This window comes from Petaurus breviceps, unplaced genomic scaffold, assembly GCF_028583685.1.
Source record: "Petaurus breviceps papuanus isolate PSGF00001 unplaced genomic scaffold, PetGlider_PUasm1.0 175, whole genome shotgun sequence".
Lineage (NCBI taxonomy): Eukaryota > Metazoa > Chordata > Mammalia > Diprotodontia > Petauridae > Petaurus > Petaurus breviceps.
The window spans coordinates 34,376,878-34,400,750 of record NW_027185764.1 but is presented as its reverse complement, the minus strand read 5'-3'; the positions used below and the strand labels follow the sequence as shown (position 1 = coordinate 34,400,750).

At 38.4% G+C, this 23,873-nt stretch overlaps 1 protein-coding gene across 3 annotated transcripts in view; it reads right to left on the bottom strand.

The window, feature by feature from the left end:
* The window catches only part of VCAN (versican), a 138,602-nt gene that overhangs the window by 48,231 nt on the left and 66,498 nt on the right, over positions 1-23,873 (bottom strand). For 2 of the 3 annotated variants that reach the window (XM_069085061.1, XM_069085059.1), the window contains one exon: positions 1,728-7,028. The exons of the other annotated variant lie outside the window; for it this stretch is intronic. In XM_069085061.1, coding sequence (XP_068941162.1) covers positions 1,728-7,028 — 5,301 coding nt within the window. The remainder of the gene's footprint in view (positions 1-1,727; positions 7,029-23,873) is intronic. 3 annotated transcript variants of the gene reach the window in all.

The following is a 23,873-nucleotide window of genomic DNA, read 5'->3' as shown; positions in this document are numbered from 1 at the left end:
GGACTAGATAGATAAAGGTGATAAGCTGTTTGGTGCCACATAGACTTAGTCTCTAAATCTTGGTAAATGTTGTGGAATGAATAACTTAACCTATTTGTAAAGCAAATATTACTTTTTCATCACATCAAGCATAATTATTTGTAAAGCTCTGCTCCTGTTTATATCTTGATCTTTTTCTCTACTTTAAATTCTAATTCTAGTCAAATAGAACAGAATCAATACAGGTCAGCCGAATTATTTGATTGTGTATTGTTAGTCAACCAAAAGATGATAAAATGGAACTTTCAACTACCTTTAATCTAATTTATTAGATTAATATTATAAGCAGCTTTTAGGCTTCTGTGTCTGCTCTTGGACCTGTGATTTCATTGGTGTAAGGAATTCCCAGTGAGTAAACTCCTTCTACCAATGCAAATAGCAAGTATTTTAAAATTTACAGTCCTGGTAAACTCCCTGGGGCATTGCGGAGTGTGATTTGTCCAAGGTCACATGACTAGCATGTCTTAGAGGTTGAAATTGAAAACCGCTCTTCCTGACTCCAAAGTCAGATCTCTATTCATTATGCCACACTGCCTATAAAACTATCTTGATTAAAAAAAAGTTTCTCTCTGAATGAAGCAAATAATGAATCTGATTTTCAAGGTCTTACTCAAAAGGCAGTATTATTTATTGGAACAATCAAAATAATACAAAAGACAATATAATACTCCTGAAAAATCATCAGATAAGTAAATATGACCAGAGCAAGCAACATAATATTCATTTCAAAGGAACACTGTGTTTGCAGGTATTACTTTGGAAGAATATTAGGTTGGTTTTTTTTTTGTAGTATTCCAATTACAACTGGAGATAATAGTCTGTTCTACCATCATTATTATTTAAATAACTATCTTCACTAGTAAATATCGGTAATATATATTGCCACATAGATAGATAGATAGATAGATAGATAGATACATATACATGCAAATCACCTGACCATGTGAATAATTTGTTGCTGTTATTGTTTTACTAAAGTGGACTATTATTTGATTGTCCACCATTTGTGAGAAACTAAATTTGACATTGTGGACACCATGACTATCTATGGTTTAATAAGTGTTAAGTCTTCTTTAAAAACACTAATGGATAGTACTTATTGTTTCAGTGATTTTTTAAAATGTATCTCTGAGGAAAAATACAACCCAGAATTTTTTAACAACTTCAATACATGTAACAGCTATAAAGCAGAGCCAATAAAAGCCAGAGTCTACAATGTAGAAACTGTGAGTGATTTCCCAAGGTATCTAGGTAGCCATTGCACAAAACATAATTTTGTTCAAGATTTTATGGTGCCACAGTAGAATATACAATAAGAAATAAAATGACAGTAAATATTTCTCTACACTTAAAATGAATGTGTAATTACAACATCTAAAATGAGGGATTTTAGTTGAGAATGAAAACCAGTTGAATTTCATGAATTACTGTTATTATGGCATTCTCATTTATGTTTTATAAAGTCTTTTATCTTTATTGCCCAAATTTAGGTTATACCATTACTTTTACTACATTTCATTTATGAATCATGACCTGAACTAGTATAAGAAACACATCCTTTGTCTTTAAAACTACAGTATTTCTATATTATGAGGAAAATATACATATAGACACATCTATGTGTGTTATTGGATCAAAATGAATGTTCCTAGTTTTTTGGAACAAGTCTATAAGTGTTGTGATCTTACCTGATAAATATACGGCTGTGCCTTCTACTGAATCTTCATTAGTGCCAATCAGGAAATCCGTTCCATTAGAACTTTCCAGAAGGAGAAATGACGAGGTTATATGCTCAGTATTTAATTCCTCAGTGCTTATCATTGCCTGATCATCAGAATCAGGAATACTCGAAGGTATTTGATTGTTTGCTACTCCACTGTCAACTGATTGTGTTTCAGTGTTTATTTCTGTGGATGCAAAGGGTGTAGTTGGGTTTTCAGTGGCCTGTGGCCCAGATTGAAATATTACACCTCCTACAACACCGTAATTGGCAGAAGTGGGAATAGAAAGCAGCCCCTGCAAAGGATCTTCTAAATTACTTTCACCTGTAGCTTCTAGAGCTGTACCATCTTTGGGTAGGTTAATCCCTGGAGGTGGCTTGGTTGTTTCTCCAGAAAATATCACATCAGTAAAAATTTGGGAATATTCAGGAGCCTTAGTTTCTTCTTCAGCAATTAAAACCTCTGTGGCAGATGTTTCTGTCCCCTCTATTGCTAACCCACTACCAGGGGAAGTGAAGAATGGAAAATCAATTCTGTGAGATGATACTTCGACTGGTGGCTTGAAAGTTGCTTCAGCATTTGACTTAACTTCTTTAAAAGTCTCTCTGAGTGAATTGTGGTATGCATATGAATCTGTAATTGAAGCAGAGCTTGGGATGATTGCTTTAGGGTATTCAGAGACACTATTAACTAAGTGGACAGTTGCTCCAGAGGAAGGAGTTTGGGAATACAATTCTGCAGATGCTGAATCTGATGTCGTTTCAGTGTACTCTGTGGGATTTGATCCTTCAATCACCTCAGGAGTTTCAGTCAAACTCTGAGCAATAAATTTAATGGTAACAACATTTACATCCACTGTGTTATTGAGCAATTCCTCTTCTGCTCCAGAAGATAACTCTGGCTTGAAAGAAGGACTCATGAATTTCTTCCCATCATCTTCAGACTGTGTCCCTTCCAAATAACTCAAAGTGGAGATTTCTTCACTTTGATCAGCTATTGGCTGTCCATCTGACAATGTGCTTGATTCAAAGAGATCATCCAGGGTACTTTCTGTAGCAACATATTTTGTTTCAAATTTTATTTCTTTCATTCCTTGACTGATTGTAGGAGACATACTAGGATTGTCCAAGGATGATGCCGTGGGGAGTAGAACGTCTAATTCAGCTGCCATGCTAGGAATGGGGATTCCAGTTGTGAAGTGTACATTATTCCTTGAGATGTAGTCCTGACCTAATCCAATTCCATCCTCAGAAGCTGCTGATTCATTGCTTATTGTCTGAGTGGGGCCAACCCAAAGATTATCACCAGATCCCTCCGTTTTTTCTTCAGTAAAAGAAAGATTAAATGCTGCATCTTCTTTCTCTTCAACTTGCATATTTTCTTCATTACTGCCATATGGGACTGATTGTAGCTCCGGATCTGTTTCTGTTTGCACTCTTAATATGTCTTCATATGCTGTTTTAGTGTGATCTATATCTATGATAGTGTTTTTATCAGTTGTAATTTCAGGTAGCACTTCAAAAGCTGTGCTCCTGGTAGTGGGCAATATTAAATCACTGTCTTCTTTGTCAAGATCTAAAATAATGTTTACTGTAAATTTTCTTGTTTCAGGGGTCAAAGTGGTGTCTTCAAACTCCTTGGAACCATCTGTGGAGTGACTTGTGGAACTCTCAAATGTCATCAGATTAGGCTGGGTGCCTGGGAAGTTTTGGGAACTTTTATTTTGTTCTGTATGAATTGGTAACACCCTTGTGGGCAATTCATTTGTAGCCAAAGCTTCCATACTTGGAAACTCAGGATATTTTCCCTCATGGCTATTTGGAATTACTGTGGTGATTGCTACTGCTGTCTGAGCAATTCCGCTAGCATAAATTGAGTCTGCCCCATCTAACCCCCCGGATCCTTCCCCAGAATTTTCATAAGATTGATCAGGAATTTTGGGTGCTGAGGTTACAAATACATTAGCAGTTTCAAGACTTGAAGGTTTACTGAAAAGTATAGTAGAAGAAGTTACTCCTCTAGTTTCTGGCTGGGAAGAGTCCTCCTGAGATAATTTTTCAGTGATGGTTTGTTGCTTACTGGTCTGAGTTTCTTCAACCCCATTAAAAGTTTGGTCTTCTGAACCTTCCATTTTTAAGGAGTGGGTGACTGGCAATAAGGTAGATTCTTCATCATCATTGTCCCTAGAAATTTCAAATGACAATGTATTGGCTACTGTGTGACTTGCTTCCGAGGCATTATTTCTTTGAAAACCATGGTATCTAACTTCTTCATTTGTTCCATTGAGGTCTTTCTCATGCTCTTCAATTTTTTCAGGTGATAAACTTGGTTCTGAACTCTCAGGCTGATGTGTGTCAGGAGTTAAAATACTGGTGTTTTCTTCTGCCCCGCTTAAACTGAATGGAAATGAAGACTGACTAGGAAAAACTTCATCCCCTGACCCCTCTCCAGAAAATACTGCCTCGGTTTGGAACTCTTGAACAGTTGGCTTCATACTTTCAGGACTATTGTTTTCTATATGATCATTTTCAGCAAGGAAACTACTTTGCTTTGTATTTTCTGCCTCTTTGTTTGCTGGCTCTCCACCTGTGTTTTCAGATAGTTGGGATTCAGTCACTGAGATGCCATCAAAGGAAGATGGTGATTCTTTTGTAGCCTCTGTGAGAGGAACAAAGATACCCAAAACCTTTTCTTCTAAATCTGGAATAACTGTGCTAACAAAGGAAATGTCTCCTTCTGTGGGCCTTGGTTCCTTGCTTCCAATAAAAGTCTCCTTTGTTATTAGAATGGAGTAGTCTGTGGTTTTTGGTTCACTTTCAGCAAATATTTCTGTATCAGAAATTACTCCTGTTGCAACCGTGCTTTTTTCTGATTCAAAAGGTTTTCGTTCTGCCATCTTTTCTTCTATGGATACTTTACTTTCAGTTCCTAAGCTGGCTATGTTGACTTCATGCCCAGCACTTTCTGCTAAACTGACAGGTGGCACAGTGAGAAAATAAGTTACAGAAACTGTACTGTTAACTTCTTCTTCCTCTTCCCTTACTGGTGCTTCAGTACCTCCAGGAACTAATTGTGGTGAGGGACTATGTCTTACTTCAGACTGGGTGATAAAGTCCACATCTCCAGAACCTGAGTAAGCAAATGGGAAATCAGTACTGAATGTTTTTTCTGTGGTGCTTGAAGGTATGTGGTCAATAGAGCTGTTTATTTTAGTTGGCTCTTCTCCTGAGCCCTCAGTAATAAATGGGAATTTTCCTGGAAGGTGGGCTGGAAAGCTGATCATTGTGCTCCCAGGCCCTTCAGAATCAATTCCTGCCTGTGGGCTAGCTAAAGTAGCTGTTGCAAAAGGTATTATTATTTCAGACTCCATGAATGTTTTATCTCCAGAACCCTCTACCACAACTGTTTCCTCTTCAGTTATAAGATGAGCTCCTGTTGAATAGTTTCTAGATTCAGGAGTCACAGCTTCTTTTAAAGGAAAGTCTGTAGGGATGCCACTTACTTCTGTGCCATAATCTGGTTCTTGTGACTTCTCTCTGCTTAAACTTCCCCCCGCCATTTGACTTACAGTTCCGACATCTGATGTGTCTGTGGCAGAATTCAGAACTGAACCCATTGGCTCAAAAGGCACCGCATGTACTGCATGGGATGGTAGAGTGACAGCCATTCCCTTTGCTTCATATTCAGTTTGCACTTCATTATCTTTAGTCACCTTCAAAATTAATGAAGCTAAAGGTTCACTTGTAGGTCCCATGGCAGAACCAATGTCTCCAGAACCTTCCTCAAGAAGGAAGGAACCAGAGCTATCTCCCATGGGAGTAGGACTTTCTGGAACTTCTTGTCGAATGATGCTTCCTTTATCCGTATATTCTTCTTCCAACTTCTTTAAGAACACAGATTCTGTGGGGATAGGGTCAGATTTAACTATGTCCGTCTCAGACTGTATGGGTCTGTTTTCAATGGTGCTGGCAGGATTTGTAGATTTAGCTTCATCAGAATTGCTTGATTGAGAAGTTAAAATTAAGTTCTCCGTGGTGGGCTGTGTAGATGACACTTTCATAGGTGTAGCCAGTACACTTGTGGTCTCCCTTTCATCATCTAGATTCTTTTCATCAGCAGATATACTCATCCTGTTTGTTGATGTTGATTTGGGAAACTCAGTTTGAGTTTCAAATTTGGTAGTCAGTATTTCTACAGAACTTTCTTCCCAAACTGGATAATTGGCACTTGTAGAAACACCAAAAATACTTTCTGTGGGGATGGCCTTGCTGGCTTCTAAGGGAACACCTTTTAATGGCATCTCAACTGTGGGTGTGTGCTGTAAAAGGCTGGCTATCACTGTAGAAGTTTTATTACTATCTTCTTCTACAAATCCAGAACCTTCTGAAATGGGACCCAAAGGACCATTTCCTAAAAACTCAACAGTGTGTCTAGAGGTTGTGTCTTCCCAGCTTTCTGGGTCAGCCTGCTGATTTCCTGTAATAACAGATGATGTCTCTTCTGGTAAGGTGTCTACTGATACTGAATCGGGAACAGTCATTGGAGCCGATGTGGACGTAGAATCATGTCCAGACACTTCTCTTAAAGCCACTTCTGTAGTCCTTGTAAATTCTGCTCCCTTAGTCTCCTGGGGAACAAGAGCATCTCCTGAAGACTCCTCAGGAAATGAAGGAGTTGTTTCATTGTTTTCATGTGAGCGGTTAAGAGGTTCAGGACCATTCTGCATCATTGACTCAGCTGCTTCCAATGACCCTCTCCTCCTTAAGGCAGTTGCCCCGCTCTGTTGGTCTGTAGAGAAAACATCTGATTCACCACCTGAAAAAGGTTCTGATGTTTCAGGATATATGTCTGGCTTCCATGTAATTTCAAAAGACTCAAGGTTTTCTTTGGATTCGCTTGGTTGCAATATAGTAGAAGACTCCATTTCAGATAATTCAAAATGGTTAGTTTCACTGCTGTGAGAAAAATTGGGAGAGGGTGCAACACTTTCAAACTGACCCCGCCTAGCTTCTGCAGTTTCTGGGTCTTTGGGAACAGTAGTGACAAGATGTTTTCCATTTAAATACTTCACAGGTGGGGTCGTTGTCACCTCAGTAGAATTTTCACAGTCATCATCTTCCTCATCTACAAAATATGGTTCTATTTCAAAGAAGTCAGGTAAAAGTGAAAGAAAGTCAGATTGATCATCAGTTTCTTCACTGCAAGGTTCATCTTCTTTTGAGTTTGAATCTATTGGATGACCAATTACACTCAAATCACTCATTCGACCTGAAAAAAACAAAGAGTTTTTCACAATACTTACATAGAAGAGATGGTAGTGCACTACAGTGAATATGGCTAGCATTGATCACAAAAAAAGAAAAGAAAGAATTCAAAACCAAATAATTTCAGATCAAGTCTAGTTACCATTGAACATATGTTGGTCTTGGTCTTCAATAGTTTTCCTTTTGTGTCAGCCAGAAGAAAAACAAGTTCAGTTCTAGTTTGATAATAACAGCTTCTAGATCATGGCAACTATTAATAGACAACATTTTCAATGGACCATTCTGTGTTTTACTAGCATAATTAATTCTTTTAAAAACAAAATTTGAAGTCAGGTATAACATAACGTAAACCTAAAACACACATCAATCAACTCTACCTTCTCATTAGAAAACAATCACAAGTACGACTATTTTCTAGAGAGAAATTAAAGAGCTTATCTTATTCTCTTTTAAAATAGGGCAGGAGCACACACATAGAAAGAAAATATCCTCCATAAGCAGGTGACTTACTCTAAGAAAGTTAAACACCCAACAACCAGAAGCCAGAAAAGAGAGAAATCTGGACATCAACAACTTCTACCAGTGAATTCCAAAGCAATGGGTACACATCCGGCAGAACCACTTATCCATGAACCATTTCTTATGGACTTAAAGCATACCACCTGTGCAGAAGCATCCCAGTGATGAGAGAGGGGACAGGTGTGGGAAGCTCTCCATGTATTTACAGTGTTGACACCTACTCTGCCTTATGAGTGACGGAGCAAGGCTGAGTCAAGGTCATAATTGTAGTTCTTATCAGGATGTTTACTGACTTTCAATTATTTATCTAACATGTTTCACATAGCTCAGGAATTAAAACCAAATGATTTTGCAAGTATATTTCAAATAGTAAATGTTACCCAAAAGTTTCTGAGATTATTAAAGTATTATGTCACATTGAACACAGGGTGTATGGGCCCTTCTTGTAGCCAGAATTGTTCTGCGGTACACCCCCTTACTGACTAGTGCTCTTTCTGCTTCCCCCTCTGCTGACCCAGAGAACAGTCTCTCCTCTCCCCTCAGGCTGAAGCTGCCCTCCCAGTTACACAGTAGTAAAACAGGATAGGGGGAGTCTATTTACGTTCATATGAGGACAGATAAATACTCGAACTGGAAAACAAGACAGCAACTTCGGTGGTATAGTGGCCATAACGTTGTCTTCACTGAAGTACCATCACTACCATGAATCATCTAGCTTTGCACCAGGCATCGAGAATATTGAATTTAGCGGGTTTGTGTCAAATCCTCCCACTCTTTGAGAGCATAGAGGATCATAGGATTCTAGATTTAGAGCTAAAATGAACCCTGCAAGCTATTATGTCCAACTCCTTAATTTTATATCTAAGGAAAGTAAAGCACAAGGAGGTTAACAGATTTGACCAAATATCTAGTATATATATGATTTGAACCTGCATCTTCCTGACTTCAAGCTCAGTGCCTCATTCTCTGTCCCATGCTGCCTTTACTGTGGGGTATCAGCAAATGGTCCAGAAGTGATGGCAGAGAGAAGAGCCTGCCGACACTGATTGTTCTCCCTCCACAAGTCTGACCCTGCCACAAGACTCACCCTGCCACAAAACATCACCACCTCTCCACTAGGACCTGGTGAAGTCAGGGCCAGGCATCTTCTCTTCTTCCTGGTTACCTTAGCCCTAATACTGTGACTGGTACCCACATCAATTTCATGGCTAGAAGATGGGGTTTGGAGATGTGAATAGCAGAGGATCCCTAATTTTTAAACCCCATATGAAATATACTAGGTACATGAGTGGGAGGAAAGGACAGGGTTTACTCATTCCCAAGTAGTAAGCTTGAGCTCACCTGTTATCTTTCCCATCCTGGCTCCTGGGCACAGTTCCATCAGAAAGACGGAAAAGAGGTCTGGACTACCCTGGTGGGGAGTGAAACTAGAAGATTCAGGAAAAGTACCCTCAGCTCACAGATGGTTTGCATGGCTAAGCTCCCTGACCACTATACACCCCTAACCCTTCCTTCCCTGCTTTGAACCAGTGTCTCAAGTTCTCTGTGCCCCTCTACTATCTGAGGGATTTCACTGCTTCTTGCTCCAGAAATAAACGGACAGAGCGGCAAATAGAACACTGGACTTAGTGTCAGGGAGAGCTAAGTTCAAATCCTGCTTCAGATAGTTGCTTCCTGTGTGAAAGTTATTTAATCACCAGGGAAAGTTACTTAATTGTTCCTAGTCTCATTTTTCTTATCTGTAAAAAAGTAATAAAAATGGTAGCTTGTTAACTCTAAGCTATAGTATCTAATTCTTTTGCCTGAGATAGCCTCACCCAATTAAAACATTTAAAATTAGAACCTAGTTGAATCTATCAAATCCTATTACAAGGAATCCACATTTTAAAATGGGGTTAATCTTCTAAAAGTCTAAAGACCTCTGAATAGATTTATCTTTTTTTAAAAATTAATTAAGAACTTTGAGTTCGATTGGACATTATCAACAACATCCAATTTATTGAAGGAGAAGCAAGGTCATTTTTGTAGATAATAAAGACAAGACTTTGAGGAAAGATCATGAAAAGGAAAACCAGCCTATTGCTATGGCAGTCAAGTTTGTACAACAGCTGGTCGCCTAAGGAAAAAAAATAAACTAACAGTGGTTGGTTCCTGCTCAATCAATGTGCAAGTCAAACAGAAGGCACTGATTAAAAACCATAATTTTCCTATGTGTAGCCTAATGCTTACATTAGGAAAGAAACTTCATGATTCCTATTTTGGGTCACTAGATATGTGCCTATGAACTAGTAAATTGTTCTTACATTTTTCACAACTGGTTGTAGTTAAATGGGAGTTGAAAATATTTTTATATCTATATTTAACTTCACCAAAATAATTGGATGTTGACATCATTTTCCCTTTGTATATTTGTGTGTGATAAATAGGCTAAAAAGCTTTTTCCATTAAATACTATAAAAATAAGTATCTTTTATACCATATAAAATTATATGTAGCACGGACAAATTTTAAAATCATCACATTCTGGTTTTGGCTCACAAATAAAGGAGCTAAGAATAATAACAGCTGAAATATGTGTAGAGTTTTAGAGTATGAAAAGCTATTTACACAAACTACCACAGTTGATCCTCACACCAACCATGTAAACTAGACATCATAGCTATTTTTACTGACATTTTACAGATAAGGACACTGAGTTATAGAGCTTAAATGGCTTGACTATGGTCCATAGGCAGAAGTGTGATTCCAACCAAGTCTTTCCTGACTTTAGGTTCCATACTCTTTCTTCTACTAAATCATTTAAAATCTGTAGAAGTGCATTTTCTTAGGCTTACATAAAAAATAGATCATTCCTCTTTTCCCTGAACTCCAAACAAGGATCCAACAGGCAATAGGTAATCTAAGTCAAAACATATTGCTCAGAAGATGACCATGGGGGGCGGCCAGGTAGCACAGTGAGTAAGATCACCGGCTCCAGTGTCAGGATGACCTGGGGATCGAATCCGGGTTCAGACACTTAGCACCCACCCAGAAACACCTAGCCATGTAACCTTGAGCAAGTTACTAAACCCCAATTGCTTTAAAAAAAAATAGATGACCATGGGGTTGGGACTGAGAAAGAAGTCATGAAAGGAAATTGGGCTTTACTTCTCAGTCACAGAAAGGAATCATTCTATTTTTTCCCTTTTATTTAATCTTCCATGTAAAGCAGCATGGACAGGTAGGAAAAGAAGAACTAACCTTATGAATCATGCCAAAATTTACTTTTGATTAAAAAAAATATATTGTTTCCTGGGTTTGGAGTTTACAATTAGGCCCAGAGCCTGCCTAATCCAATCCAAACTTGCAAAAGGATCTCCACCATGATAAACCTTCCAAAGAGTCAATTTAATCTTTGCGTGATGCCCCCTGAGGAGTGGTGGTGTGGGGAGCCGGGGAAGGAAGATCTCCTATATCCCTGAGCAATTCCTTACATCAAGTCCAAATTTTCCATTTGGCAACTCCCACCCTTTGCTTTTCTAGCTCTGTCGTCTGGGACCAAGCAAAAGAAGCACAATCTGTCTTCTATGAGGTAGCCCTTCAAATATTTGAAGACCGCTATCATGTAGGAGATTTGTGCACACCTAATACTTGCCAGTCCTTTTTGTCAATCACTCTCCTGTCTATATGAAGATATTTATGCTAATGAGAAAGAATCTAACTATGCAATTGTGTCTAAAATCAACCATCATGCCTAAAAATATATTTCATTCAATTAAAATTGTAATGTAAGGGGTGGCTAGGTGGCACAGTGAATAGAGCACCAGCCCTGGATTCAGGAGGACCTGAGTTCAAATCCAGCCTCAGATACTTAACACTTACTAGCCACATGACCTCAGGTAAGTCACATAACCCCAATTGCCCTGCCCTTCCCCCTCCAAAAAGCAAAAAAAAAAAAAAATTGCAATGTAAAAACAAATAAACAAAATGCTAATGACTATGAAACCACACATGATTATACTAGATTATTTCATGTATTTTTTGGTCAGGTCTACACAAGTACATCCAAGAACAAGTCGAAACAAAAGCTTTTGAATCATTATACCCCTCAATGAGCTTTGCAACCTACGGTAATCTTGAGTATTTCTGCATCTTCTCACTCTAAATGGAGGATTTTTGCAATGTTACCATCCATACATAAATATTAATAAAGCAGATAGGCTTTTGTTTCCCCTAAAAATCATTTTAAAGGCATTATATTCATTATTTCCCACGACTAGGACCAAAATTCTGTCTTTGATTATTCACTCCAAATATCATCAATTTACTTCAGCATAGAGATAGATAATAAGACAAAATCTGATATATATTTACTCATTTCTATTGTAGGTCTAATTCCATATTTGCAAGTGATATATTATGATCTATTCATTTGAAGTTCACTGGAGACACTTTCAACCAGAGTATGGAATGACTTAACCATAGACCCTATTGAGAAAACCAACAGCATAATCTTTCCAATTCTCCTGTTCTAGTTTAGAAGGGTGTTAGTACACTTTTAAAAGCCAAATAATGAAGACAATTATCATTTTTTTATTCCTCAGAGTAAAACATTAAGCGTAGCAATCACAGACTTGAGACTGGGAGGGATCTTCAAGGTCATCTGGTCTAGCCTCCTTGTTTTAGAGATGAAGAGGCTCATTCTTCAAAGTACCCAAAAAGAGAAGTGTGCAAGGTCACACAACAAAGAATTCGCAAAATGGTAACTAGAACCCAGATTTTTCCAGGATGGTGCTTTTAGTACAACATCATGTTGCAACAAACAGATGTATAAGAACTTCTTCTCTGCAGTTTTATGATATCTGGAGGAACTACTTCACCAAAAATGAAATTGTCAAATCCTAGATGTTGAACCTGTTTTCTAACTTGCATAAATATTAAGGTGCTTCAATTGCAACAATGTCATACCTAAAGAAAAAGACCTTTTTTTTCTTTTGGAGGGGGGATTGAGGCTAAGTGACTTGCCCAAGATCACACAGCTAATAAGTGTTAAGTGTCTGAGGCCGGATTTGAACTCAGTTCCCCCTGACTCCAGGAGCAGTGCTCTATTCACTGAGCCACCTAGCTGCCCCAAAAGACCTTTTTCTCATAATCCCTTTTCAATGCATTTATTAGTTGTTCCCCTGTCTGCATTTTTTTTAACACAAGGTAGAATAAATAGTTATGGGTATTATCCTAACATCATATCCCTTCCCCCACACTCCACAGAATTAGTTTAGCAGCTCTAATTTTAATTTAGGAAATTGATATTCATGGTCCCTTAAGTATATATTGATGCCTATACCTGACATACAGATTTGAGAATTGGACACAGAAGCTTCATTCTGCCATTATTTTAAAGAATCTATAATCTATATTCTATATTCAGTTTTGCTGATTTGTGCAACAAAAAGTCTGAACAGCAGAGGGATTTTTGGACCTGTTTACTTTTATAGAACACTAGGAATGGCCTCTAATTCTCAGTCAGCCAATCATTAGGAGGCATCCTCCAGTCTATGAAACCTGATCAGTACTGCCCCAGTGACTGTTTACACTCCATGAGATGTGCCCTTTTATATGTTACTAGATAAAGAGTTAGCTGTAAACTTGATTGTGATATTCATCAAATTCCCCCAGTGACTCAGAGATCACTTCCCCACCCCTGCCCCTAGCTCCCTGCTCCATCTATCTTCCTTTCCACCCCCCCCCCCCCCCCCACAGACAATTCTGGTTTATGTACCATTACACCTAACTTCATCATACTGATCATCAGACTGTGAACTCTTTGGGGGCAGGGAGCTTGCTTTTGCCTGTATTTATATTCCCAGCCCTCAGCACAGTACCTGGCACATAGTAAGCACTTTAAAATTCTTATTGCCTTGACATCAGAACAATATGAGAATTATCAGTCAGTCTAAGGTTTCCTTAAGCACTTACTATGGGCTAGACATTCAGCTGAACACTAGAATTTCTTGCCTCATGTGCAATCTTAACTCAGACCACATTCATTTATTAGCATTTGCAATTTCAAAATGCACAAACCTACAAACTGTGACAATGCTACCTAATAAGCAGTGAGGAAGGCGGATTACTCACCAGTAATGCCTAGGAAGGAAATAGAGGGCAAAGGAACAGGTTAATTGGGGGAGGGCATATTTCTCGAGGCTGCTGCTAGAATCGTGCACTCTGCCCCCACCAAACTGTGATCCTCTCCTGTCTTCTTTGCTCAAACCAACCTCCAGGACTTCCATTCGTGCCACACCCCACCCATCCAACTCTGGCTATTGAGGCCCCCCTGCCCTTCGGAGGTCAACTCAGCTGCTCTTCCTCTCCTCTCACCCTAGAGACGAAAGCAGTGTCTCCCCCCTTGTTACTCCTATGGCATTTTTCTGGGACTGAGACATACTTCTCTCCCTCTCCCTCGTATCAGCTGGTTTTCTTCTTGTCTTACTGAAATCCCGCCTGATAGACTACACGCTCCTTGAGAACAGGTCCTATATCATATTTTCTTCCCACCTTGCACATAGTAAGCAGTTTAATCAATGTGTTGAATTACACAACTGAGATTCTCAAATGGAAGCAAAGATGCAAAACACAGGAAAAAAATAACCTTGTCTACCCTTTCCTGGGGCAGTGAGCTGACAAAGGGTATATAATGCCAGGCCTGAAGTCAGGAAGACTCTTCCAGAGTTCAAATCCAGCCTCAGACACTTACAAGCTGTGTGACCAGGGCAAGTCATTTAACCCTGTTTACCTCAGTTTTCTCATCTGTGAAATGAGCTGGAGAAGGAAGTGGCAAACCACTCCAGTATGTTTGCCAAGAAAACCCCAAATGGGGTTATGAAGAGTCAGAAATGACTGAAACAACTGAACATTAACACTCTTTTCTATTTCCAGAATCTTCTTCGAATACAGTAAATGAAACTCTGTGTTTAAATAAATGATCTATTCCTTGATGGGCTTAATTTGACTTCTTAATGTTTTGACAAAAGGAAAAAAGAATCATGCATTGACCTTGAAGAAATTTCATGCATCAAAAGAGAATGAGCAAGGTGTTCTAATGTACTTTCTATAGGTATAAGAACCTTATGTAGTCAAACAACAGCATACAGTCATCTCACAAAAGCAACATTACATCCCCTGAGATAAATTGCCACCTTGTTTTTTCTCAATCAATGGTGAACTCCAGTCACTCAATTCCAATTCCTTCACTGGCACATATCATCTATGCAATAATAATAGAGAATGGTTGGAATCGTGGTTGTTGCCAACCAGGTGGAGGCAGTTAGGTGCGTCAGTGGATAGAATGCTGGGCCTGGAATCAGGAAGCTCTGAGTTTAAATCCAGCCTCAGTTACTTCCTAGCTGTGTGACCCTGGGCAAGTCACTAAAATAAGTCTCTGTCTGCCTCAGACTCCTCATCTGTAAAATGGGGTTAAGAATTCCTATCTCCCAGGTTTGTTGTGTGGGTCAAATGAGTTAATAATTGTACAATACCTAGTACAGTGCCTGGCGCTTAGCACTATATAAATGTTACTTCCTCCTCCTCCTCCTCCTCCTCCTACTACTACTACCACTACTACTACCACTACTACTACTACTACTATTACCACTACTACTATCACTACTACTACTATTACTACTACTACCACTACCACTATTACTACCACTACTACTACTACTACTACCACTACCACTACTACTACCACTATTACTACCACTACCACTACCACTATTACTACCACTACTACTACTACTACTACTACTACCACTACTACTACTACTGCTACTACTATTATATCAGTAGGAGATGAGGAGAGTGCCACTGTGATGGTGTGGAAATCTGGATTTTACTATTTGTGTAAAAAAAAAAAGAGTCAATTCTATAGATGTCTATAGATGTTTGTTGTTTGAGCACGGTTTAATGGAAAAAGGACTGGTCTCAGAGTTGAGAGACCTACGTTCAAGTCTCAGGTCTGGTATTTCAACTAGTTTTGTGATAATTTCCCGAACGTCTATTATTCCTACCAAGGGATGGTTAAGTCTAGTTGTCACCTATAGCCTGTGGCTTTCAAATGAAAAGACCACATCATGAATACAGATGTACATCCCACATGTCTAGCCAGGGTTCAGGATTAGGGGGGAGGGTGGGGAAAGAGAGTGGTATTGCATCCATTATTGTGGTGATTAAAAATCATGTGAAAATTTACTCTCTACACTTGAAGCCTTCAAGAGCTAAGAGAGAAATCAGATTAAAGATGCTGAAATTATCAGGTTCACTGGTCCATGTATCTCCATTAGCAATATTAGCTGTGCTTCACTTCCTGGCATGCCTCTGGCTCTTTATCTTCCATTGACAGCCTACTCATGTTGAGCCAAAAGCCCAACACTTCTCAAGTCATGAATTTTACATCTAGCAAGGATATAATGTGTATGTGTGTGTAAAAAATACATTCATCAGTGATAACCTCGCTGTTAGAGTCGGGCATGCACTGCACATGATAAGTGGAAAATCAGCTCTTTTTTTCCCAATTTCAGTTTAATCTCCACTTGATGCTGTTTGTTAGAGAGGAGGAAAAGTAGTTTAGATAAAATCCTCTGGTCTAAATATGCTCAGATCCTTATCATTAAGTGCGGGCTCTTCTCACTTGTAGAAATGACTCAAGACTCTACAGCCTTCATTTGGGATAGATTAAATACTTTGGTGCAGATTGTAATCAAGCAGTTTTAGATTCAGGGATTTGGCGAGTTTCTGAACAGCAGATAAAAAGCTGTATGAAATAGGAAGTGATCCAGATCCTCCATGCTTTGTTTATAGATCAAGAGCAGAAGGAATCAACCAAAACTGAGCAAAGATCTATACTTACATTTCCCTATTTATCTATGCTTTAAAAATTGTCTTAATACAATTTTATGCTTAATTAAATATCTTAAAAATAGGGGGAAATGCTCTGGGCGAGCAAAGATAAGAATGTTAACAATAAAGAACAGGTCTAAAAGAAAAAAAAAACACTCAGGGAAGTATTTTCAGTAGATGAAATGAGAAATAGTTGGGCTGGTCTGACCACTAAATAGATTTGGTCATAAGTGTGTGGAAGTGCACTACTTGGCAGGGTAGAGTAACTTGTTAAATGTAAACTTATTATAATTATGGCAAAAGACTTCTAAGCACTTACAGACACAACTAACAAGATAATCTTTCTCAAATATTACTTTCATCGTGATCCTTCCTTGCCTAGAAACCTACAGGGGTTCCAAATGACCTTTCTGACTCAAATGCCTCAGGCCCTTTCATGTGAACTGGACTTGATGGCCTCTTGTATCCTTCCATCTCAGAGATTCAGTGATTAATCTGCCCAACATCCAACCTGATTACTCAGTTAATAAAAAAATTAAAAGCACTGGACTGGGAGTCATTAAATGTTGTGTTAGTTTGGAAAGCTACTTCTAGGACTCAGTTTCTCTCTTTGCAAATTGAAGAGATTGGATTAGGGGATATTTAAATTCACTCTCAACATTGCCACATGAAATTATTTCACTTTCATCCTCATGACTCTTTTTCCCTTGACTTACCCCCAAATTATTTTTTCTGTTTTCATGCCTTTGTTGACATTGTTCCCCACAGGTGGAAAGTCCTACTGTTCCTGAATCTATCATTTCCCTTAAAGGCTTCATCTCTTTCCTGCACCGATCGTGTCTGATTTTCAGGCCCCAGAACCATTGAATAATTTGTGCTTCCCAATCTGTAACATTCCTAGTTAGCTACATTTTTGTTTTCTCTCCTCAAATAGATTCTAAAGTTCCTTGAGGACAGGGATTCATGTTTCTTTTATGTCCCTTATAGTACCTACTGATCACTTCTGCATCTTCTCCTTACCATGGATCCTTACCTACTTTTCTCCTGTCTCTTCTCCCCATCCCCACCAAAAACTTGAACTCCCCCTTTGACTCCATTGACTTAGTCCTTAAGGTCTTCTGGAATCTCTTCATCTTGTCTCAAGCACAGATAACCTCTTCCTCTCATTCTTCCTCCCCCTCTTCTAGCCAGTATTCCTTTATAAGTTGTCTTCCTTTATTAGAATATAAGCACCTTGAGGGCAAGGACTGTCTTGCTTTCTATCCCCAGAGCACAGCACAATGCCTGACACATAGTAAGCACTCCTAAGTGTGTATGCACACGTGTATATAAATATCTATGTACACCTGATCTTCACTATATAGCCAAGATATTATACATATGATATTGCAACTGCATATGATTTTTTTGGCTGATCTATAATTTCACTAGGGTAGTCAATACCAGAAGAGGAAATTATCAGAGTAGATAAGCAACTATGTCCTCAGTTTAGAATTTTTGAGTTTTCTGGGGCATTGAGAAGTAAGTGACTTGCCCAGGATCACAAAACTTTTAAAAGAGGTAGGATTGGAACCCAGGTTTTCATGATGCTGAGGCCAGCCCTCTATCTCCTCTGCCACCTTGCCTCTCTGGCTTTTTATACAACATCCAGTTAATCATTGTTTTTGTTTTTAATTTAGATTCAACTGAATGGTGTGCACATTATTTTTAGTGAGTCTGAATAAGGTCAAGAAACCCCTGAATTCTGTTAGCCAATAAGTGCACATGCATGAATTAGACCAGAATTCTCTGTATCCTATGGGAAGCTCAAGAGTTCATGAAATGTAGAAATTCCTTCCTTCAACGGGATCTATACTTACTAGAGCACCAGGTCTATATCAGAAAGACCTGGGTTCAAATCTGACCTCTGATACTTACTAGTCGTATGACTCCAGGGAAGTCACTTAACCTTGTTTGCCTCAGTTTGTCCTTCTGTAAAATGAGCTAGAGAAGAAAATGGCAAACCATTCAAGTATCTCTACCAAGAAAATCCCAAATGGAGTAATAGTCGGCCACAACTGAAAACTATTGAACAACTACAACACTTACTAAGTGAAATATACAACTGTTGCAGTTATTCAGATAATTCAGGAAAAAAGTTTTCTGGTCTGAAGAAACTGGGTAAATAATTCAGTTCTCTGTTTCACCTATCATATCATCTTACTGTGGTTCATAGCTGGTTTCTTAATTCAATCAAATCTCATAAAGGTTAAGCCTTAAAGAGTTTCTCCCATTCCCTTTCTCTAGCAGCTCTCTTTAATACCCCCCCCCGAAAATCCTAATAATAGCACTGAAACTATGAATACCTTGATTATTCATAAGACAAATGCATGATCTAAATGTTATTAAAAGAGAAATGCTATTAACCCGTGAGTCAAGAGCTGGTAAGTTTCATTGCCAATTAAGATAGAGAATGTCCATGCATTCTATGAATATGGAACATGAGTCTATTTCTTTCTTAAGATCTGTGGAAAAGTATAAAGAAATGAGAAAAAGAATAATTTTCCAAAAGAAATTAAATGGGTAGCTATTAAAGGCAAAAAAGAATTTTTTTACATGCATGAAGCACACAGAGCAAAACTAATGAATTTTACATTTGGATTACCTTAAATCAAAGCTGTATTTGAATTTTTAAAATTGTAGCTACAGCTGATTTCTGTGCAAAATTTCTCATCATATTGGTTAAACATGCCATGATAATGAGATGAACCTTTAACAGGTTATTGCTATTAAATGACTACTGTTGCTAAAATAATTTGATTTGATTTTTGGTGGCAGAAAAATACCAATTTTTTTTAAAAGATTATATTCAACTATATAACGGGTGCAAAGCAGGACCTCGATTTTCTTACTCTGAAGAGCTCAGCTTGAAATGTCCCCAGAAGAATACCAAAAAAAAAAGGCATCCAATCAATTATTCAGTTCAAATCAACAAACATTCATTAAGGGACTAATATGAGTTATCTATTTTCACAGGAGTGAGAACAAGAGAAAATAGTTCAAAAGTACAGGCCCATGGACTCAGGATAAATGGAATTAAAAGGTTCCTATTAATAGAGCATGGGCCTTTTTTTGTGATTTGAGTTTGAAAGCAACAAACAACTAGCTTACAGTAGTAAGAAATCTTTTGAGGATTTTTGCTTCAGCATATGGAAATTTGTTTTGCTTGACTATACAACTGTTAATGGGATTTGACGTTTTGTTGGTTTTTGTTTGTTGATTTGGTTTGGTTTTTCCCAGTGGGAAGGGAACAAGAGGAAGGGAGGAAAAATAAATGTTTGATAACTGTGGGGGTGGGGAGGAAATGGGCCAAAATGACAATTGTCTGATGGTTTTTGTTTGTTTTTTGGACCTGGTCAGGGTTTTCATCTGTAGAGTGAGAGCTCTCAGTACCATAGCAGATCAGCATCTTCTCTATAATTAGCTGCCTTAGAGAATTGTTTGATGCATTGAGGTTAAGTGACTTGCTTAGGGTCACATGGTCTGTGTCAGAGGCAGGACCTAAATGGCTTAGTGGATAGAGTTCTGAAACTAGAGCTAGGAAGATTGAAATTAAAATCCTACATCTGATGCCTATATAGCTTTGTGACCAAATAATCCCTTAACCTCACTTAGTATCAGTTTCCTCGTCTATAAAATGGGGCTAATGATAGCAGTTATCTCACAGGGTTGTTGTGAGGATTAAATAAGCTAATATATGTAAAGCCCTATATAAATGTTCACTGTATTGTGATTATTTTTACTGTTATTACTAATCCTGATTCCCAGTTAACTACTGTTGCTAATATAATTTGACTTGTTTTGACTTGACTCTCTTACAGGATTATGCTACTTTTATTCCTAGATGTTTCTATGCTGAAATCACAGTGAAAACTCTACGCCCTGGGAGGCCATGCAGAATTGTGGAAAGAACACTTGCTTTAGAAAAGATCTAAGTTCAAATATGGTCTATACCATATTTGTATGACATGAGAAAGGGTGAATCACTTAACCTTCTCTGAGAAACAGTTTCATCTGCAAAATGAGGGAGTTGGAAAAATTATTCATGGCTCCTTCCACCTCTAAATCTTTGATCCCATTATACTTTTCCCCAACCTCAAAAATTCATGCTCCTGCAATGGACAAGGGACTCAAGAAAACTTGGATGAAAGAGATTGCTCCCATCAGCTAGTATGGGAAAACCCAGAAGGCTCCTCCTACACAATCCTTACCCTCCCACACTGATCCACTTCAAATAATCCAGACAAATGGGGACTATGTGCCTCCCTCCTACTTCCATCCTTTTATAATGTCTTTTTTCTTTTAAGGCAGATCTCACCTGGTGTGGGGTTGGAATAAACATACAATGTGCTTTGCCCCAAGCCTTCCAACCCAAAGAGACTGTCTTGGTGCGAGTTCCCTGTGAGATATGCAGGGGCAGCCATCCCACTGAGTTGTTTAGGAACCCACATAATTATAGTCATTACACCCATTTTTAGAAGCAACATTTCTGACAGAGAAATTAAGAACTTGCGGAGACCACCCTGCAAATAAGTGCAGAAGCAAAACTCCAGATTGGCCTGTTCCTACAAAGCCTTGGGGGTTTTGTTTTTGTTTGCCTTAAGATATAATTAAACTTTGAGAGGATTATTAAGTGTAAGCACCCTATGAAGAAGTTCTAGGTCAGCTACTTCATTAGTGCAAAATTATGAACTGGAATAATAGATATGAAAGTACTTTGAAAAGTTAAAAGCTCTTAACAAGTATAAAATGGCAGTATTCATAGAGGAGAAAATTAAGCTCAAGTCACTTGTAGACTGATGGCAGAAAGAAGCATGGCTTCAGTAGAGACAATATCAAGACTGGTTGGTTAGACTTATTTAATTCCTTTGTAATGTCTAATTAGGTTAAGTGGTAAGGGAAAATTGTTCCTGTAGTGTATATTCTCAAAGACTTGCTGGTTCCTGTAAGGGATGCACTTGAGGACCTAGAGGGCTACAGGTTCCCTTCCCCCGGCTAGAAGTATGTCTCTCAGACTCTATCGGCCTCTCAGTCAATTAGAGTTTATTAAGCACTTTCAATGTGAAAGGCAAAAACACAACCCTTGCTCTCGATAATATTCTAATGTTCTCTCATATTTTCATGAGAAGAGAACATTAAATAACTATCTACACATATATGTGTGTATACACCCTCTAAATGGAAGATGATATCAGAGGAAAGGCAATGGAGAGGGGTAAAGGGAAGCAGGAATGACCTCTTTATGAAGATGGGATTTGAACTAAGTCTTTGAGGGATACAGAGAAGCTAAGGGGTAGAGATGAGGGTGCAAAGCACCCCAGACAGAATAGTAAGCATTGGGTAAGATTGGGAGAAGGAGTGTAATGTGAGAAGAAGAGCAGGAAGGCTAATGTCCCTGGAGTTTAGAGTACATAGTGGGGGAGTAAAGTGTAAGAAGATTGGAAAAGTGAGAGGTGCCAAGTTGTGCGGATTTAAAAGTCAAAAAGAGGACTTCCGATTTGAACCTGAAGATAAGAGAGAGACATTGTTCCTGAGAAAGAAATGCAAGGAGACTCAGGAAATAATGAGCTTAAGGACACTTGTTCTCCCTTTTCCCATCACTGTCCAGGAGAGCAGCTGGTAAGAGATAAGGCTCCTCTTGCCCTATCTGACAGCTAGGCTTGAGAAGAACCAGAGATATATTTGTGGATCTAGACTTGGGGGGCAAACTACCAAAGATTTCCTCCTCTTTCTTTAAATTCCTATGTATTTTACAAAGACCAATTTTAGGTCAATGAAGCTGTTCCTATCCATATTGATATCTCCTACCTCTGAATTCCTATAGATCTCCCAGCCCCACAATTTGCACTAAAGTCTATAGCCTTATATTTCTCTGTTTGTCTTCTGTATGGTTCTCTGGCCTCTCCCTTTAATTCTAAGGTTTTTGCAGAGAGCTATTTTATGCTTCTTTTCTACCCTACCCTCATCCTAGAAAAGTCTCAAATTTGCAGTTCATGCTCAAATATGGTCAGATGAATTGATCATATTTTAACAGAGGAAGATTTTGCATCATTGTTTAGGAAGTTGGCAAGAGAACCTTTTCTTGCTAACATTTCTGTTTTATTCTCTCTCTCAGGGAATGCACCCACCATTGATAATTAAAAGAATGGTGAGTTTTATTACACTTTCAAGTCATGGCTTAGCAGATGTAAAGAATCAAGCAAAGTCAGTTTCAGGGAGAAGAGAGAGATTTGCCTTTGATGCAAGAAGAAAGGACAGATATATCTATCTCATTACTCGGGGGCAGAGTCTTATTTCACATTTCACTTGTCTCCTCAAACTCCAATCCCATAGTGTCAATACTTGATCTTCTCTCTTCTAATAACAAAGTCTTTTTCTAACAATTCTCTCTTTAACCTTCCCTCAGAGGTTCTATTTAATCACTAATGTCTCTCCCCCATGTATGTTGTGAAGATTCATGCGGTAATAACTGGAGATTTTTTCAAAAGAATAGTACAATAAAAATGATGGATACTCGTTTAGAAGTGTTTCATAAAAGATCTGATATTGGGGTGGCTAGGTGGTGCAGTGAATAGAGCACCAGCCCTGGAGTCAGGAGGACCTGAGTTCAAATCTGGCCTCAGACACTTAACATAAAAAAACTAGCCGTGTAACCTTGGACAAGTCTCTTAATCCCAATTGCCCTCCAAAAAGCAAGCCAAAACAAAACCATAAAAGAGTTGATAGACTTTCTGTCTGACAGAGTGACAAATTCAGGAAGATAGATACAAAATCTAGGGACCCAAGTTCTAGTACCAGCTTAACAACTAAGGAGCTATTCAGTCTTGGTCAAGTCATTTTGACTCAGTTTCTTTATATGTCAAATGAAAGGGGTGGACAATTTAAACCATAAGCTTAATTCATTCACTTATTCTAGAGCAGGGATTCTTAACCAGCAGTGCATGTACCTCCTAAGGCTGAATTTCAGGAGATTGGCAATCTTGGGCAAGAAAAAAAAATTACATCTTTATTTTCACTAATCTATGACTGAAATTTAACATTTCCTTCAATTATAAATTTTTTAAAAGTATTATTCTGAGAAGGACTCCATAGTCATTACCAGAATGCCAAAGGTTCTCTGACACAAAAAAGGTTAAGAACCTCTGCTATGGATAACCTGCTCCCACATTTGGAACTTCCCAATGTCACGCCAACATTATTCTCCTATTTTACAAGATTTATGACTAACAGAAGGGAAATCTCTCCACAGTTGTAAGTTACTATAAGTAAAAAAAGAGACAGAGGCAGAGGGCAGGACAGAGGGAAAGAAAGAAGGAAAGAAGGAAAGAGAAAGAAAGAAAGAAAGAAAGAAAGAAAGAAAGAAAGAAAGAAAGAAAGGAAGGAAGGAAGGAAGGAAGGAAGGAAGGAAGGAAGGAAG